Below are 19,478 nucleotides of genomic sequence, written 5' to 3' on the forward strand. Positions count from 1 at the left end.
CTCTCGTAAATTTACCAGAAACTGTTGTGATAATATTCCTTTTTATGATTGTGCAAGTTTGCAGGTAAAGACTGTGCTGATTTTCAATGTGGTGACTGCAAGCTGCATCTATCAGAGCCATATCTCTTGCTCTTCAGAACAGTGGGTAATTTAATACTTCTCTATGACATTGCAAATAAAACACAGCATTTGGCTTCTAGTCACAGGAACATTATTTCACAATCTGCTAGCTCATGGAAAGCCTGCCTTAGATGTTTATGACAATGTGATTCATGATGAAAGTCATCATAAGGAAAGAAAAATGCTTATTAAAAACCCAGAATCTGACTGTGTGGTCACTTTTGAGGTCTGTGTTAATTATTACTTGACACATAGTTTGGATTAATCTCCTCTTTAATGTAGCAGCATGTTGGCTTTAGTTCCATCAGTCTGCGAAGGCACTGATCATAAGACTCCCTGTTGTGAGAATAAGAGAGTCTACATTGAGCTGCTAGCTTATTGAGGACCAACCCTGCATTTTGTTTTCCAAATTTTCCTTCTCAAACTTCCATAACACAAGATTGTCAGCCAAGAACAGCAGCCCCTTAGTCAGACGAAAATGGGTACATGCCAAAGAGAAATTTCTTTGTCAGGCTGCAGTAGCTCTGAAATCTAGAAGGACATAATAACTCATTTTCAAGTCTTACATGGCCCAGGGATCAGGAGGAAGACTAGTGGGATGCAGAGCTTGGTATTCAGCAACAACATGGTTATCAATTAAGCAGACACCCAAAAGAACAGAACGTAATGTTCTGGTAGAAACTGTGGTCAATTTAGGATAATGGACATATGCTATTTTCAACACAATCCCGCTACATTCAAATTATATTCATTAACTATACTGCTTCTCCTGCAGTCGGGGCCTGGCAAGGGGGGGATGCTGCAGCCTATCCCAGCTGTCACCGGGCAAGAGGCGGGGTTCACCATGGGCCAGTCGCCTGTCAATCACAGGACCACACAGATATATACAATCACTCCCTCCTTCATTCACACATCACATTATATCAGCATATGTAGTATATTATATTGCTTTTTTTGTTTTGTTTTGTTTTGTTTTGTTTTTTTCAAAAGTGTAGAAGGGAATGGAGGGAAGGGATGAGGATGACTTCTCCACCTTTCCACTAGTGCCTGTTGTTTGGATCCAACACTCTCCTCAGGACTTTGTTTTCTCACTATGGTGTGGTCACCACAAGGTTTGGACAGTTGGTCTTGAGTATCATTTTTTAAAACTGAGGTCAAAACGCCCTCATTGCTTAGTTCGTGATTAGCTCTAGGAAAAGCTACAGGAAAGAACTATATCAGGTGATTGAAACAAAAACTCACTTGTGAAAATAATAGTCTTATGTATGTATATTTGAGCATTGTGATTACCTCTTAAACTAGCTCACCATTGGAAATGAATCTGCTTTATCTGGAGACTGGGCACCAATTGGCACCCCCTACAGTTCGCCTCTCTGGGAGGGTTGAAAAACAGAGGCCAAAAGGCATGCAGGGAAGAGGACGAGAAAAAAAAAGATGGGATGAGTCATGAAACTTGCCGTGTTGAAGCGTTTTGAATTCCACCTCAGTTGATGAGCCTTTCATTCATGCTAAATGAACAGTCTACTTTTAAAAATAGGTGAACAGGAGAGGAACGAATGGCTCCACAACCCCCCCATGTGGACATACTGCAGGAAATAAGTTTGAGAACTATCTGTATCCTCAAAGAGCTTGTTCTTTTCTCTTTTTTCATGTCAATAACAGCCGATATTTATCATCATCATCATTGCAAATGCATGCCAGTTTTCAGCTGTTGTCCCTTTGTTTGATGGAAAAGAACCTCCTAAATGCAAAACAGAACGACATCTAAAGTAAGCACAGATAAAACGAGCAGAAACAGGACAAAATGAAAGAATGGAAAAACCAGCATGCAAAACATAATGAGGTTAACAACAGAGGAGTAGAATCCAACAGTCAAAAGAAAACAGGCAAGACAATGTGTGGGTGACATGGAAGGTGTAATTTTTTAAAAAGACAGTATTCTGTTGTGGAGGTTGTAAGAATGAGACAAACCAATGTAGCGTTGAGTCTGTTTAGTTCAAGTACTACCAAAAAACAGACCTGCAACACATCAAACTATGAAACCCTAAATTGCAACCTAACCCATTCCCACATTCCAGGCTAGTTTGATTCTAATATGTGGGATAAAACCATCTTCCCCAGTGCAACCAGAAAGTGTTCCGGCTGATGAACGAGAAGAAACACTGTAATACAAAGCAGACTGATGGAACCAAAAACCTCTTATAGTGAAAATTGTCTGACCAAAGATTTTCCTCCTTTAAACAACATTGTCACTTCTTATTCATCTTGGCCAATGATGGGATTCTATGTGTTTTCATCAGGTTCCTGAATTTTAACATGAAGACAATTATGGCACAACAGTAGTGTCCTGGCGCTCCGGCACACACATTTCTGCCCGAATCATCCAACAGATTGGCATTTTACTTATTTCCAGTTCCTCTTGGGATTTTGATGCCAAATATCATTAAAGTGCTGCCCTTGACACAATTCATAGAATGGCTTAAAGATGTTGCATTATGATGCTTCCTGCTCTCTTGGTCATCCTAAAAATCCTGGAAAACAGCACACGAACATTCCAACAATGAAAAGAAATGCAAAAAATATGAATAAATATCAAATGAAACAAATGTCATGCTGAAGTTGTGATATTATACTTTCTATGTTTAACATACAAGCAGTATTATAATATCCTATCAGAGTTCCCTGAACGGCACAAATTTGAGCCCAAAATATTATGATAGTATACCACAGTCAAGTGATAATTGTAGTCTACGACTAAACACATCTAATTTCTATTGTTTGTTTTTTTTTACACTTATTATTTTAAAAACAAAATCAACTACTTGATAAATTCATTGAATTATTTGAATATGAGACTATTCCAAAACCAAAATCTACGAAGACTCGGGGAAAAAATCTTGGGGAAATATAAGCTGAAGGACTGACCAACCGAGCATGACAATTAGACACCTATCAGTGATCCTACCATGACTAAGACACAAACCACTTCAGCAAATATAAAAGTGGATACATGAAAACTGCATGTAGGGGCTACTTTGTGTCTAGCCTGTGTTCCTAGGACTGTGAATTGTATGTTTATCTTATGTCAATACATGAAAGCAATCTAAAAGCTACAGTTCAAATATCAATTCTGCACACATCCCGTCAACAAAGTAGATTTAAGAAAAACCTTGTCTTTAACTGTTATACACGGCATCTGTTGCAAGAAAATAATTTCCCATTGTCTCCTCTCTGTACTAGTTGCTCCCGCTACACTGATAATGCAAACCTTATGACCTCATTATTTATAAAGAGACAAGACACAAAGACAGAAATAAAAATCATCTTATTTTTCACATTAGACTTCTAAGGGACAAACAGACGTCAGTACTCCTCAGGGAGAGTGAACCCCACTGAGTGATGCCCCAGAACGAGCAGATGAAACGCCTCTCCTCCGGCTGCTCGCCTTTTTTTCCATCTCCCTGCTTTGTTGCCTTCTTTCATGTTGGGGAACAGTAGCTTAAGTGGTTCTATTGGAGCTCTCTGATGGGCTCTCAAATGAAGCCTTGTGTGAGCTCGGGAAATAAATTGGTTTGTTCTCAGGCTGTGACTCCTGTGGCGCCCCCCCTTGTTTGCTCTCAGTTTTGTACTGTTTCAAATAGAGGCTTGGGAGACAGGTGCATCGGAGTACACAATGCTGGCGGGCGAGATGTCATGGGATGACTCATGCAATTTGCTGTGTTGGAGAATTTACATTTAATTTCAGTGGATAGGAGTTTTATTCCATGCTAATTTAACATGTTTATTCAAAACCACCCAGACCGGATGGATAAGGGCTAGGCACATGGAGCCACAACACCTCCAAGTGGACATTCTGCACAAGGCCACTTTTCTCAGATTCAAGCAACTGGTTTTTCTATTTCTATAATGTGTCTTCTATCATTACACAGACCATCGAAGCTAAAGCCCTAACTTTTCGACAAACAGAACCACAGTTCCGAAGATCTCACCCTCCTGTGTCTTATTTCCACAATATTCTCTTTCACGGATGCTAATGTAATGCCAAGCGGTATTGGTTTCTTCTTGCATCAACGACTCGCCTCTGAATTATTCATATTTCTTTAACATTGCCTTTTGTCTGTGTCTTTTACATTCGCATGCTGCCTGGCAGAGTCCTTGGATTTTCTGTTTAGCTTATCTGAAAGGACAAATTGCCCGATTTACTGTGTGCGGCGGTGACGGTGGTTTGTGGTGTGTTTATCCACAACTATGTGCTGCTGCAGGTGATAGGCTTTTTTGCCTGAAAAGAGGATTCACACATCAGAAAACTTCCAAGAAAAAGTCCAAGTCAGGCTCTGAATTTGTTGATGTGTGGTTGTCTGTACATGATATTCCGCTTTCATCTTGTTAGAAGAAGCTGTGTTTCATGCACCAAAAGTAACATTAACGAAATCAGTAACAGGCACCTCAGTCAGTTGAATACACTGGTGGTTTGTGGAATCATTAGACAGTATAATTGATAAAGGCATATTTGATATTTGCTGTTTAAAAACAAATTTCACAAAGGTATAGATGGGGGAAAACATGGTGGCATTCATGAATGTTAAGTGTAGAGGAGCTGCCGCCATTAAGGAGAACGGTATTCAATTTACTTTAAAAAAAAAAAAACATAATTTTCAATAGTAATTCAATTACAAGCCCAGGAGAAAAGAAAGCAGCAAGCCAAAAATAAAGAGCGCATTGCAGAATGTACAGTGATTGCGTTGGAAACACATTGGGGTATATGATGATAAAAAGAATGGGAGGGTAAATGAGGGAATGGAAATGTCCAATAATTTCTGACAGAGAAGACAAGGCCTAAAAAAAGGCTGAATTGAAGGCACCTTTATTTTGGTAAAGCACAGCACACTACTGCAAAATGAAAGGGGGGATAACAACAATACACAAGGTAAAGTTAAAACAGAGGCTTTGAGGAGAAGAGAGTTTGATGAACAGCGAAGCTGAAACAGCTCAGCTTTTTTATTTTTGAGAAGGAAATGTGTATGTGGAACATTTCTGTCTGAAGACTGTACTGGGGGATTAACCGTGTATAAAAGATGTTTTTGAAGAATAGCTAAACTCAAAAGAAAAGTCTGAAACCAATAAAAAGTGATGAATACGGAGAGAGAATAGAAGGTCAAAACACCTGGGGAGGCCGAGGCAAATAACGGATGGAGCATCCCTACAAGATTACTCCAGGTCTTCTGATGATGGGTGATTACTTCAGAACAACATGTTTCTGTGGTCTACAACAGAATAGCATCCACAAGTATAAGGGACAATCAAATATCTGTGCTTCCATAAATCTTTGAGAAATTGGTTTTCTGAAAGGCTGCTGTTTTTGTTTTTTTTTTGTTTTTTTTTTAATGTGTCTCTAGGGTGCTAGTAGAAATAGTTCTGAAAGTGACAGGATGTAAATGGGAGAAAGCGTTATCTCTTTCATGCTCAGGTCAATCCAGCTCACTTTCCCTCTGTTTTTTGCACCAGCTGGACTCTGGGAATCACATTTGTTGTACCAACAGGATGGAGTGTCTGTTCCAGCAATGCTTTAAAGAGGCTGTTTCCTCCATTCTGTGTTTGGTGAGAGAAACTATAATTATTTTATAGAGTTTTATGAGTATCTCTTACTTGAAAGCTCAGAGGGGAAACATATGCATAATTAGATTGCTTTGATGTTGGTCATGCAGATTTATCTGTATTTCTTCCGAACATTATTTGTGAGGAAAATATGTGCATCTCTGTCTGGCTGTGAAGCTGGGCAGAAGTAGGACAGATTATAAATTGGTCACTGCATCCAAGCCAAGGTCTCCTCATCTATCTGTGGCAGACAGCGCCAAATAATAAGAGGATAAATACTGAATCCAATCCAGTGCAAACATGGCAATCCTTTCAGAGCGTATACTATAATTAAATTGACTTATGCTTTTCCCAAATCCACAACATGCAATACAATACAACTCCTGGGTGTCCAAATGATAGAACCTAACATATAACACCATAATAAAAGAATGCATGGAAAATGTTCATGGAGACTATTAGTGTTATAATTAACACTGAAGGACACCTTCTCCAGCTATTTGTTCTGTCAGTGTCCATATATCCTGGGATGTGCTATATTGGAGTCCAGTATCATTCAGCTTTTCAGCCACGTGGAGCTACTTTATGTACTTGGTCACCGCTCTGTCCTTATCAACAGAACTTATGAAAAGGACGTCTGAGCTATCGGAAGGCGCTTTAGCAAGTCACCACTCCTTCATTTTCAAGATGACTATTGCAAGTAATATACTTGTAATTTGTCAGCCCTAAATGCAACTTGTACTGCATGGCAAAGTCACTGAATGTCATTTGTACATTTGCCATTTTAAAAGACCCACCATAACGGAGGCCAGAGGACATTTAGCTTTCCATTCCATTAAAGATAGAGTCTTAAGGAGTCTATAGATAAAGTTTGGTTCAACTATTTCATAATACTTTTTTTTAAAAACAAATGAAAAAACTGTCTTGGTAAATTCCAAATTTGGAAGAGGGGGCAGCTTAGAGGGATGCTAATTGTCCCCCAAGTCGGAGCCTGGCCATTCAGCTAGGCCAAAATCTCAGCCTCCTCAGTTCCGCTCTCCTCCCCTCTCCCTTTTTTTTTTCAACATTTTTATGTCAGTCCATGAAACAGCGCAGTGATTCACAGCCAGTTCAATTGGCAGATCTGGTCACAACACATGCAGTGAATTGATTTGGCTGCTGCTGAGTCTCATGGGTGATGGCAAGATGAAGGAAATTAAGACCACTGCCACATTTTTTCCCCCTGAAATATTCACAAACACAAACCTCTTCCCATCTCTTTAAATTGCTCTGTCCTTTCTCATAATTATTATTCAGAAAGGATATATTGAATGTGTTTAATACCAACAACACATGGAAAGTATACACTCACACATATAAAAATATCCTTTGTCTGTGAACTTTTGTGGGTGCTGATTTGTGAAGGGGTGGTTCTTTTTTAAAATTATCAACAACAAGGATAATACCAACCAGAGATAAGTTTAAGTTTCGTCTGTAGATATACAATCTTGCCCTTACCTAAACTGATAAAATGCAGTGTTTGCACTTTCATCCCCTTTTTTGGCATTTTACCTGCATGTAAATAAACTTCAACTATTTACTATGCATCAAGTAAGAGAGTGGCCACAGTATACTTGCCAGATATGTAAATCAACCCTTTCAGAGCCTTTGGCTGGATGAGAGGGTGCAGCCTTGCCACTAACACCACTGATGTCAGCTGGCCTGAAATAAAAAGCAGAAAAACTTTTCATGGTGAATTTGCAACAATTTACTCCAATCGGAATATACTTGCAGACCTCAATAATAAAAAGGGACTGAGTTTCACAATGTAATTGATTGACATCTGCTGGTTTTTACATGTTTTTCTTTCACCTCACTTTGTGTCATCACTTTCTACTTTTATCCAAGCTTCCTTGTCTCTGTCTTTTTTCCTTAGCAATTGTGGAGAGGTGGCTGGGAGCCGCTATAAACATCCTCTTCAGGACTTCTGCTGTGCAAATTATTTCTGAGCCATAGGGCTCTGATCAAATGATGCTCGAACATGAAGAACAATATATTGGTCCGTCTTTGATATGTACAGACACGTACACATAAATGCACAAACAAATGCATGTATGTTTTTCTCTAAAAGCACATACTGGTTACTATGGAAACACAGAGGAATGTGCTGCATCTAAATGCTTTTCGTTTACTGTCACTAGAAAAGGAGTGGTGGTTAACCTTTTAAAGCATTCACAAGTTTGTAGGCATGGATTAGCTATGGGGTTACACAGTAAATCAAAATGGATGGTAAAAAAACAGGGTTGAAGGACAGAGAGAAGCAGTGTTAAACCTGTGTATGGACAGATTTCTCTTAGAAAAGATTCTGGGGTTAAATTGGCTTGGTTGCAAGGGGAGGAGTGCAGACAGCAGGATGTTTGTTTGCATGTGAAGGCGTGATTGATGAGTTTTAGCTACATCCCAGCATATTTGTCTGACATCACCATCTATTTTGATATTTAACATGCTTAAATACGGGTTTGCATGCTGTTTCTGTTGCACTACCTTTCATAATCCATGGAAGAGAAAACTATGTTTTCAGTGAAGAGGCACTTGTTCACTTGGCAACATAAAAAGCCTGTCAAGGACGTTTTGACAATATTGCGGTAAATCATTGTGGTTGTAATAAGTGGTTGGCTGTAGTTTGATAACTATGTCAGTTTGAATTTTGTTTTGTAAGCTTGAAAAGATGATGCACCATTAACACTTTTCTTTTAGTCCTTGGAAATTAACAGCTCTTTTTAAAAATGGGTCATGTACATGTAGGGTACAAGCCACTGTCATTTTTTTTGTGTGTGTGAATAGCCTACAGGTGCTTTTCCAAAGCTGAAATCCAGAATGTAAGTGAAATGTGTTAAGGTAATAACGATTGCACCTTTGTATTGCTATGCATGATTGTTGTTTTGGGAAATCAAAAGCATCTTTTGTCCTCTAGGCAGTTAAAACATAACCTTCAGGATACAGCAAGTTACAGAAGATGTGAAATCAGTTTATCGCTGGTAAAATATGTGATTACAGATAACTCAAGTACAAATCCAATCAGAACCATTGATAAAAACAGTAGTTATTTACTCTACAAATTGGGACTTGGTTATACATACTGTTTTACAGAGGGCTTAAATCAGCTGAATTAAGCAGCAATCCTTTCAAAACATATTAAACTAATCCTTAACACAGAATTATACACCAAAAAACTGGCTGAGTTTCCGTGTTGAATTATTCAAATTTTCCTGCCATAAAAACAGCTCAAGGTTAGTGGAAAAGGTGGAATAGGGGGATGTAGTTTCTTAACAAGCAATTTAGATTTTAATGAGCAGGTATGCTATGATTTTTGTGACCGGGTTTTTAAACACAAATGCAGCTGATGGAAATACATCACATATTGGACATTTTATTTCACATTAAAAAAGCCAAATTCAAGTACCCCAAGTACTCATTTATTTTCTCAAGCGGCTGTCAAAAGCAATATCAAAAGTTTAAGACAATTAAATTATTAAAAGTTAGAAATGGGATATTTATTTTGAAACTGTAGTGGTTTCTTTTAATTTTAGTAGCTTCTCTCATATGATGTCTTGTTTGATTTGAACAGAAGAGTCAGTTTCCTCTAAGGTCTTTTCACTCTGATACTGATCCAGGGATGCCAAACTTTCTTGTACAGGTGAGATGTACAAATTCCAAATGACAAATACACCATAAGATTAAAGCTTATTTTAGATTGAACATCAACAAGATGATCAAACTTAGTTATTTGAACAAGGTGTTGAAAGGCTGGATGGGGAAGTTCTGACAGTCTGTGGGCCCACATACTTCACATTTGGCCTCTTTTGGTGCTTTGACAACTTCAGCGTTGGTTTCCTAACCACCTCTGGAAATCTTAATAAGCTGCTTTTGAAGTAACTGTGGACGGTATTGATAGCACAACTGCGATTTATGTTAAAAGGGGAATTTCACAATATAAGAGATCATTTAAATGGGACATGTCATTTTGATAATTAAATCTAAGTGTTCCTGATTCACAAAATTAATTGCATCAAATGAGGAATCACCTCTTTTTTTGCTGTTTTCCTCTGTAAGTTGAGCTACAGAAACTTGTTGTAACCATTTATGTAACTGAAGATAAAGCTATACATATTAAAAACATTCATTGCTTCATGCTTCTCTAATTTGGTCTATTTTTTTAATTTCATACTCGGTTTCAAACTATTTTGTTTTAATGTAAATGTCTTGGTAACTAGAGAATGTTTAAATGGTTAATGCAACATTGTTTATTGCGGTTTATGGGAACATACATGTTCCCTGGTCAAACAAGACAAAACCTACAGAAATCCAGCAGATTAGTCAAACATGTCAAAACATGATTGTTACAAAATTTCAGTACTATTCTGTTGACAGTGTTAAACACAATCCAATATTGTGTATATTTATTTACCTATTTTTATTTACATATTCTTCCACTACTATTTATATTCCTATATTTGTTTTCAGTGCAGACTTGATCTCATATATTCTAGTTATTTGATTACGTATTCTTTTGGCCTTTGCTGCAGTTGCGGTCTTACTTAATGGAAAAAAAAAACAAAAAAAAACAAATTGAACTATCAGGAAGTGCAAAGGGAGTAGTGATGAAAGTATATTATACTGGTTTAATCCTGTTCCCAGTAAGTTGAAGAAGAGGCATAATTCCAGTTGTTCAACTAAATTGTTAACAAACATACTGAAGATATCACTCTCGGCATAGTGATTCCAGAAGTAGAAGTAGTAGAAGAAAATAAGTATATCACTGTTTAGACAGGTGCACTCAATTATTAGTCAGTACTCCAGAAGGATCGAGCACAAACTAAAGAGTAGCTTGCAATTTAGCTAACTTCCCAGTAGATGGGGGTGTTTTAGTATAAATGAAAATAATTCCAACACCACCAGAAAACATTAATGTGATTCAGATGTGATGATTTTTGGAATTTGTGCAGACATCCTTGATTCAGCAAAAACAAAGTTGCCTTTCCCCCCATGTTTTGACAAAGCAGTCAGGACAGAGTACTGTGAGTGATTCTCTGTTTAATGTTGCCTATCTCCAAGTTCTTCATTTATTATAACTGAGAATTATGATCAGATGGAATTTGTGTCTCAACAGTGGTGATGTAAACCACACACACACCTACACTTCTGCTACAAACATTAATAACACAAGAGATAACAGGAACATTGACATGCACATGAATTATTAAAGTAAATATAGTACCATAAACGTTGACTCAATAATAAAATGAGTAAATAATAATCTACCACTCAATAATAATCTACTTTCTCACTCTCACACACTCATCCATATAAGCCAAGATTATTTTCCTAAAGTATAATTTTGGTCAGACATTCAAGCTCAGGAGAACCTTGCTTTAAGAGCCTAATCATCAAAGCTAAAATTCTTCCTTTTTCCAGTGTCACAATTTCCATAGATGGAATGGCAGCGAGGGCGACCCAGTTGTTTGCACTCTCACAGCTAAATGGTTACTGGTTTGATTCTGACTTTTTTTTTTCCTTATTTTCTTTCTTTCCTCTGTTGAGTTCATGTGACCTCCCCATGTTTTTGTAGGTTTTCTGTGACTTCTCTGGAGAGCATGCAAGAGAATGAGTATTCTAAACTGATACTGAGGACTGGTTCCAGCACCACCACCCTGTACAGATGATAAGCTGTGAATATATATATAATAAATGAAATATTTTCATCAACCGATGATTTCATATTTGTAAAGCAACTGTGAGGTTTTCAGCAAGCAAGCAGCTAATCATTGCTATATGAAGAGTGAGGTAACATGACCTCATATCATATATATCAAAAGTAGTCCTATTTAAATGTGTAGAGAAATTATGATATAGATAGGAAAATCTATTGTGAAGGATGTAAGTAAATAGTCAATGACATTTTGAATTATCCCAAAGAAAAATAATTTGTAAACCAAAATGAATGATTCTATGAACAATTACATGATTAGATTTGACTTATAAGATTTTCACTGGAAACTTAGGATACTACCGTAAATGGGATAGTTACACATGTAATATAAATGTGCACGATTGGGAAAACTTGATTAGATGAATGCAAATTGATATTTTTTTAACGGAAAATAAAGGGAACAGAAATAAAACTGTAGACATGTATCTTAAAGTATTGCCAGTTCATGTTGACCAATCAGTCTTTTAATAATGCCATACACAAAGATATCCCTTTTCTCCACTTGTGTGGCAATAAATTCACCATAAGATGCAGAAAAGAATAGAATTATTCTGAATATGCTGTATGAAACAGACACTGACCATGCTCCCCTTGAGCAATTTGACTGACTAAGAATGGTATACACACACACACACACATTTTGAAGGCATTCTTTGGCAGTGCAAAGATAGAGTTTACAAATTGCCTCGTAATGAACAAGATGGATTAGTATAACAAAAACTAACCCAGATTCCCTGATTACAATTTCCAACTAGTATTGTTGGATCATGAATTAGAAGCGGCGTGGCTCAGGTGTTACAGTAGCTGTCTCAGTGTCACTGGGGAGTATTTTGATCCCTGACATCTCCAAAGACTGACTGCAACTTTGCTGTTACATAATCCTCAACTGTAATTGCAGCTGTCCTTTCGAAGTAGGGAGTTAACAGGTGTGAGTGACCCCCAAACAACACTTGCAACCAGAAAACAGTGATAGCGCAAAGATATTCTTCAGGTTTTCAGAAGGGTTCACCAAAGTTTTGCTACTCTTTTTAGAGTTATCAATATGTTGGCATGGAAAGGAAAGCCATATTTTAAGTAGTCTGGTCAAAAGCAGTTCATAGTGAAGGTATCATCAAGAAAATGTGCACAACCTAAAATAGCCATTATCTTAGTCTTAGCCCTGCTATCCACTTGTCAGCCCAGGGAATTTGTGCCATTACACTTAGACAGGATTTCACTTTGCTTTCGGGTTGCTTATTTTTTATTTCTTGTGACAGTGTAATTTGAAGTAATTGTTTGATGTCCTGTTCACATTAAAATGTTTACTTAACATTTTTTTCCTCCTCCTATTGACCCATGCATTTTATTTACATTTCCTCCATTAGCTACAAGCTTCGACCCTTCAGAGTGCCTGGACATGCTGTAGTCCAATGTATACATTCAAATTTCTGTTTGATGTTCATATCAGTTTGATGTTGGTTCATTCTTCATTCAGTTTTATTATCTTTCACAATAAGATGCTTGTTTGGGTTTTGCTTTTTGGGTTTTGTCCCATGTGTTGTATCACCAGGGTGTTGTCAGTCTGCTTGGCTCTCCTCCAATCAGCTCCCTGGGCTTCCTTATATCACACACCTGTTTCAAGCCCCATAATTATCTCAGCTGAATTTCAGTTTTGTCACAAATCTCATATTTGTCATTTCCTCTGTATCTTGTTTCTTCATATTGCTTATAGATTGATCACCATAGCTTCCCATGTTTATTTCACTTGTCATGGTAGGAGTATAAATTATTTGGAAAATATGAAAAAAAAAAAAAAAGCCATGGCAACTATCGGCACACAAATTGATGATGAAATAATAAATTGAGGCTGTGTAACTCAATACGATATATAAAATGAGCTATAGTCGATGCATTGCGTTTTTATGCACATCACAGACAAACCAAATAAACGTTGGTCTTGTGCAAAATATCAGAAAGATGAACAGGTCTTTCAAACACAATGTATGGCATACATTCACATAGTTTACATCCAGATCTTTTTAAAGTAACTGGACAGGTTCTTAATCAGATTTCAGAAGTATAACTATGCGACAACCCAATGTAGTCACAATAGTGGACTCTCTGGGGGCCACCTCCCTCCTGATTTGCTGAATGCTAAGACCTTGCAGGAGCATGTAGCAACTGTATCAGTCCACGATCTCAGAGATAGATAGCAACAATGAGATAAATAGATGCACTGTTACAATTTGTAACACTCAATACATTCAAAAATGTAAAAGATTCAGAGATCTTGCCCAAACACACAACTGAAAACACTGTACAGAAACAATCTGTCTTGATGATGGCCTGGATTGACACATAAGTACAAATTTGTGTGTAATTCATATGGATGGTGCTAATAATAAAAGTTTGACATGCCTTACTGCTATCAGGAAAGGGTGCATCACATGCATTTGGTCGGAAAATATTTTTGTTGGGCTCTAATGGTAATATCGGGTTCAGAAATCATAGTAATACTGTAAGTACTGTACGAGAAAAACATAAAAACCAGCAAACTATGGATGTGTTTAAACAAGTCTAATCAGCGACTGTTTGAGACAGTAAGCTGTAATTTTCTTCAGAGCCAATATCATATTCTAATGAAAGAACTTGTCATTTTCTTTTTTTTGTAGATCTGTTTTCTTTTCATAGATTTTCTTGAAAATACATTGTCAGTTACAACTGATTAAAGAGAGAGTGTTGTATTATTCCAACAGTCAAAGGTGAAATTACTATTAAGAATCTGGTACATTTAATAAGATACAAATTCAATTAAATTGCCATTTAAAATATAATTGAAGTGCAAAAGGACCCACCTATTCATAAAAACCCGGATGTCACACAGAGTAAAACTGATGTTTGGGTCCATGTGAGCACTAAATTGCTTCGGGCTCCTGTTGCAAGGTTATGTGGAGAGGAGGGAGGAGTAATGCTTTGGTGCCTAAGTGAGTGAGCCTATACACTGACAGTGATTGCTTTCTTTCTCTGCTTAGTCCCTCCTCTTATTCAACCTCTACAGATCCCTCCTTCATCATGCTCCACCCACCTCACTCCTCCTGTATAACTAATTGATCTCCTTCTGCAGTGCATGTGGTTTGTACAAGAAATAGTTACTCACTGGAAAATCTCTTAGAAGACAATGAGACAACCTGACAATCTAGGAGGCACTTGGCGGGGTGTTTCATCTCCAGTCCAGCTCTCCTGGCTCCTGCTTGCTCACTCACATCCTGAGCTGCTACGTGGACTCCATCATCATAACACACTGTGAGGCGTGCTGATCCACTCAGGCTCTGTAGCTTGTGGACAGAGAAACTCACACATACGCACACACAGGAACAAGCATTGGGGATGCAGCACCAAGACAGCATGGCTTCAGATTCTCTCTCAGGTGAGAATAAACATTTGTTGTGTTTTTGCCATAATGCTTCCCTTCTCTTAATTCCTGATGATAATACACCTTGCTCAGTGGCATTGTTTTTTTTTCTCTTTTCTCTCATTTCCCTGTCATCCCCTTTCCTCTTCTCTCTCTGTATCTATTTCTATGTTTTGTTTTTGCTTATGTGTTTATTTATTTGTTCATTTTTGTATTTATTCGGGTTTCCCTTGCAATTGTCCGTGTGTGTATATTTTGCTGAATGAGGTGATAATGATGTGTATTTTATGTGTTTCCATGTTGTGCTGGGTAGACTCCACAGAGGGGGAACATCCCCTCAGTATAACAACCTCAGATTCAGAAAATAGATCTGAAACTACAAAGTGACTAAATAACACTGTATTCCTCTGACCTAGATACAGCTATGTGGTTTGTGTTTCTTCTGTTGGATTTTTTGTGTCACTTTATTAAAAAAGTACGGCTGTAGTTTATTGGTAAATCATGGGTGCTGTTTAGTTAATTTCAAATATAAATTGAAAAAGTGGGACATCAAAGCAAGTGGCTTGGGTTTTTAGTGCTCTGTTTGGCAAGTGGAGGTTAAATCTGTCAAGCTGGATATTGAATTGTGAACTGCAACTCATTTTTCATTAGTTATGTAATTTATTTGATTGGAGGCATTTAAACGTTAACCCTGAGGTGCAAAAGGAAATTGCGGTAGAGTGTTTACTTTGATTTGCAGTGACTGAATGCTAAATTAGATTAAAATGTTAATGCTAAAGTATGGGCAAGGAATTCCAGCCCATACTTTTAAAGTTAGAAGATTTTTATTATAAAACAAACCTTCTCTATTCCTCCCTTTCAAAGTTACACACTACAAATTACCTAAATTTATTTCCTTCAACTCTGGACAGCATTAAAGAATGTAACCAAGACTATTTTTACTTATTTATTTGTTAATGTATCCATTTATTTATGTATCTATTTATTCTTGTATTTAGTCATTTATTTATTTATTCATTGACAAAAGATAATTAATCATCCAACATGCTTATGAAATAATAATTTAAATCCATTTAACTGGTGGTGAAAACCCTTTGTAAAGCATAAATAAACATCAACACAGTTCAAGTCAAAGTAGATATAGATTACATTTCACTGTATCTTTTATTTGCTTCCCTCATTGTGTAGTTATATACACTGTATAAATGCATGTATATATTTTATGATGTTACACCTCTGTTACTATGTTATAGTATCTGCTATTCACTTCAGACTGCAAAGTAACAATCTCATTGTCCAGGATAAACACATTTGTTCACTCTGCACATGACAATAAAGACTTTGAATCTTGGAAACCCTCATTTTCATCAGAGTAATGACGTACTCGAAAACATTTAAGATATTTATGTGCCAAGACATTCTAGTATGAGCTATAAGGGGAAATTAATGTCAAGAATTGATTTAGTGAAGTTAGTAAAATCAGGAAATCTGTCATTCCAGCTCAAGTCTTAAGACACTTTTTTTATTTTCTTGTGAGACAAACTTTATTAATTATTTGATTGAAAACTTGAAAATAATCTTTTGAAATTGGTGAATATTGCTTGTCTTACAATACGATATTGTCATGTATCTTTCACCTCTTTGTGCATGTTGGATACTGACTTTGGATAATGGGCATTCAATATTTTGCGACCCTCTGCAAAAGATGCTTTTGCAAAAAGTATTGCATTTTGTGTTCTGACCATAAGTTGCACCGTGGTATTTAGAGGACATAAAACATTATATTGTTGCTGTCAGAATGATTTACTGCTGTGTCAAACATCAGCCTTGTTCTGACACTTCACCTGTCACCCTTCACCAGTTTTATCGTAAGCTCCCAGGTGAAATCCTTATCAGTGTTCCCTTCAGTTTGGGTTGATTCACATCGCCTCAGAAATGCATGGGAGCAGAACATCGGAAGAACAATAGGTCAGCACACCTCTAAACTGCCTGAGATACGGATGCTCAAATTGCCTAGTCTTGAGCTGTTTAGACAGATGGGTGTTATGAGAGATGAAATCTCAGCATGAACAACAAAGGCATTATTTACGCTTATGTGTTGGCCTACAGCAGGGACAATAGCAGGTGGCGAGCAGTTACATAATATGTCTCAGTGAAGGAGAATGCGAAGGTTCAGGGAGAGTTAAAAGGCAAATAGGAAGCACAACCCACAATAAATGTGCAGTTCTATGTAAATAATGTGCTCTTGGGACTTGCCTGTACATTGTACATTTCAGCTACGTATTATTTTCCATTTTGATGACAATTCATTTTTGTTTTTCTTTCCTGGCTGCCTTGGCACATATTTCTACAACAGTCTGCAAGTGCAAAACTCCAAATCAAAGAGCCGAACTACACTGACAGACTGAAAAGAATTGGCAGCTGAGGTTTCCCAAAATATTCTGTATTTCTGAGAGAGTACGAGCAAACAAGTTTAGATGCATTGAAGCTGACTCCAGTAATAACAACAACAGCAATAACAACAATAACAATAAACATGTTTAAAATGCAACCAGAATTAATGAGAATGTCACTGAAACCTCGCTTTCTCAGTGATTATCATAACAGGGCTATAGTGTGACAATACTCTAAATGAATCGCACTCTGGAGGGAATTATTTTCTCCTTTCCTATTGTTCCTCAGAATCAAAGACTTTTTGTGCCAAAATTGAAGTACAATCATGTTAGATGATTTGCTTACCGACTTTGTTTTTCTAGCAGCAAAGACTGAAGTTCTCATTCCCAAGTTCTTGTCCTGCATATATAAGATGAGATGTACTTAAATGATCCCATGCTTGAGAAATTGTTTCCCATATATCCGGTTCCTGATAATTTAGAAATATACTGTAAAACTATTTTTTAAATTATACTTTATTCACGTCTTGCGGCATATTTCTCTGCATTTTACCCATCATGGAGGAAGCATGTGCAGTTGGCTGCCATCGAGCGGCACCAGGGTAGCAGTTAGGTGTTCGGTGTCTTAGTCAACAAGTTTTCAACACACTAAGTGGAGCCGGGAATCGTGTCGGGAATGTTCGGTTCCGAGGACGACTGTTTTACCCCTTGTGTGTCGCCGCCCCATATCAAAGAGAGTGTGCATGTTATGTTTATTTTTACCTGTTGTAATTATTATACCCCTCCTTGAGCTGCAACTTTATCCTGCTGGAGCGATTTGCCTATCCAAATGATCCTAGGAGCTATGTTGTCGAGGGCTTTATGCCCCTGGAAGGGTGACCCCAGGTAAACAGGTCCCAGGTGAGGAACCAGACAAAGCGCGGCTCAGGAGACGTAACAGAATTGAACCAAGTTTTCCCCTGCCCAGACGCGGGGCCTCTCCCTGGAGCCGAGCCCAGGGGCAGGGCTCAGTGGGGAGTGCCTGGTGGCCAGCCCTGCACCCATGGTGGGGGTCGGGTGCAGTGTTAGCTGGGGTGGCTGGAGGGGGGGACCTTGGCAGTCTAACCCTTGGCTGCAGAAGCTGACTCTAGAGCCATGGAATGTCACCTCTCTGGCAGGGAAGGAGCCCGAGCTGGTGCGCGAGGCTGACAGATTCCGACTGGATATAGTCAGACTCACCTCGAAACACAGCGTGAGGTCGGGAACCAGGCCTCTTAAGAGCGTGGTGAGGGATGCCATCATACTGAAGAAGGAGTCTTTCTAGTCTGTGGGGCCCCGGAGGCAGCTGACATGTGCCAGCAGGCCAAGCAACATGAGGTCGGAGAGGCAAAAACTCAGACGCGGTAGGAGTTCGGGGGACCGCTTTGAGGAGATTCTGGTCCACCATCCAGCAGCTCAGGAGGGGGAAGCAGTGCTCCGTCAAACTGTGTATAGTTGGAGCACTGCTGACCTCAACTCGAGACGTTGTAGATCAGTGGAAGGAATATGACCACCTCAATCCCATCGGCATGCCTTCCAATGGGGAAACAGAGGGGGACTCTAAAGCGGTCACACCTATTTCCAGGCCTAAAGTTGCTGAAGCGGTCATAAACCTCTTCAGTAGCGTGGCCCTGGGGGTGGATCACTTCCGCTGTGGGTTTCTCAAGGCTCTGGATGATGTAGGTCTGTCCGGGCTGACATGCCTCTGCAGCATTGCCTGGATGTCACAGACAGTGCTGCTGGACTGGCAGACCAGTGATCCTGGTGCTGCTCAACTGGAAACACATGGAATCCCCACTCCGGGTCAGGGAAGAGGTCCTGCCCCAAGCGGAGGAGTTCAAGTAGCTCAGGGTCTTGTTCATGAGTCAAATTGAGGCGAAGTTCTCAATTTACCAGTTGATCTACGTTCCAACCCTCACCTATGGTCCCGAGCTGTGGGTAGTGACCAAAAGAAAATGATCACGGACATAACCAGCCGAAATGAATTTTCTCTGTCGGGTGGCGAAAGAATGAGATCATGGATACAAGCCGCCGAAATGGTTTTTCTCTGCAGGATGGCCGGAATCTCCCTTAGTGACAGGGTGAGAAGTTCGGCCATCTGGGAGGACCTCAGAGTAGAGCTGTTGCTCCTCCGCATAGAGAAGAGTCAGATGAGGTGGCTCGGGCCTCTGGTCAGGATGCCTTCTGGTATTCCAGGCATGTCCATCTGGGA

At 38.7% G+C, this 19,478-nt stretch overlaps 1 protein-coding gene across 3 annotated transcripts; it reads right to left on the reverse strand.

Moving 5' to 3' along the window:
- Positions 1–380: 380 nt before the first annotated feature.
- Positions 381–18,173, reverse strand: LOC147231103 (uncharacterized). Of its 3 annotated transcripts, none has more exons than XM_086152242.1 (6): positions 18,011–18,173; positions 17,595–17,648; positions 14,601–14,778; positions 7,333–7,416; positions 1,428–1,493; positions 381–977 (listed from the first exon to the last, which is right to left on the reverse strand). In XM_086152242.1, the coding sequence occupies exons 2-5, from the start codon at positions 17,631–17,633 to the stop codon at positions 1,447–1,449; spliced, it is 348 nt and encodes a 115-aa protein (XP_086008368.1). In that variant the 5' UTR covers positions 17,634–17,648; positions 18,011–18,173; the 3' UTR covers positions 381–977; positions 1,428–1,446. The 3 variants fall into 3 exon arrangements, with proteins under 3 accessions (XP_086008368.1, XP_086008366.1, XP_086008365.1); XM_086152240.1 differs by having other exon boundaries at positions 1,428–1,502; XM_086152239.1 differs by having other exon boundaries at positions 381–1,319; positions 1,411–1,502.
- Positions 18,174–19,478: the final 1,305 nt, after the last annotated feature.

This window comes from Fistularia commersonii, chromosome 9 (assembly GCF_037954325.1).
Source record: "Fistularia commersonii isolate RoL2024-O1a breed Wild chromosome 9, RoL_Fcom_v1.0, whole genome shotgun sequence".
In the NCBI taxonomy this organism is placed as follows: domain Eukaryota; kingdom Metazoa; phylum Chordata; class Actinopteri; order Syngnathiformes; family Fistulariidae; genus Fistularia; species Fistularia commersonii.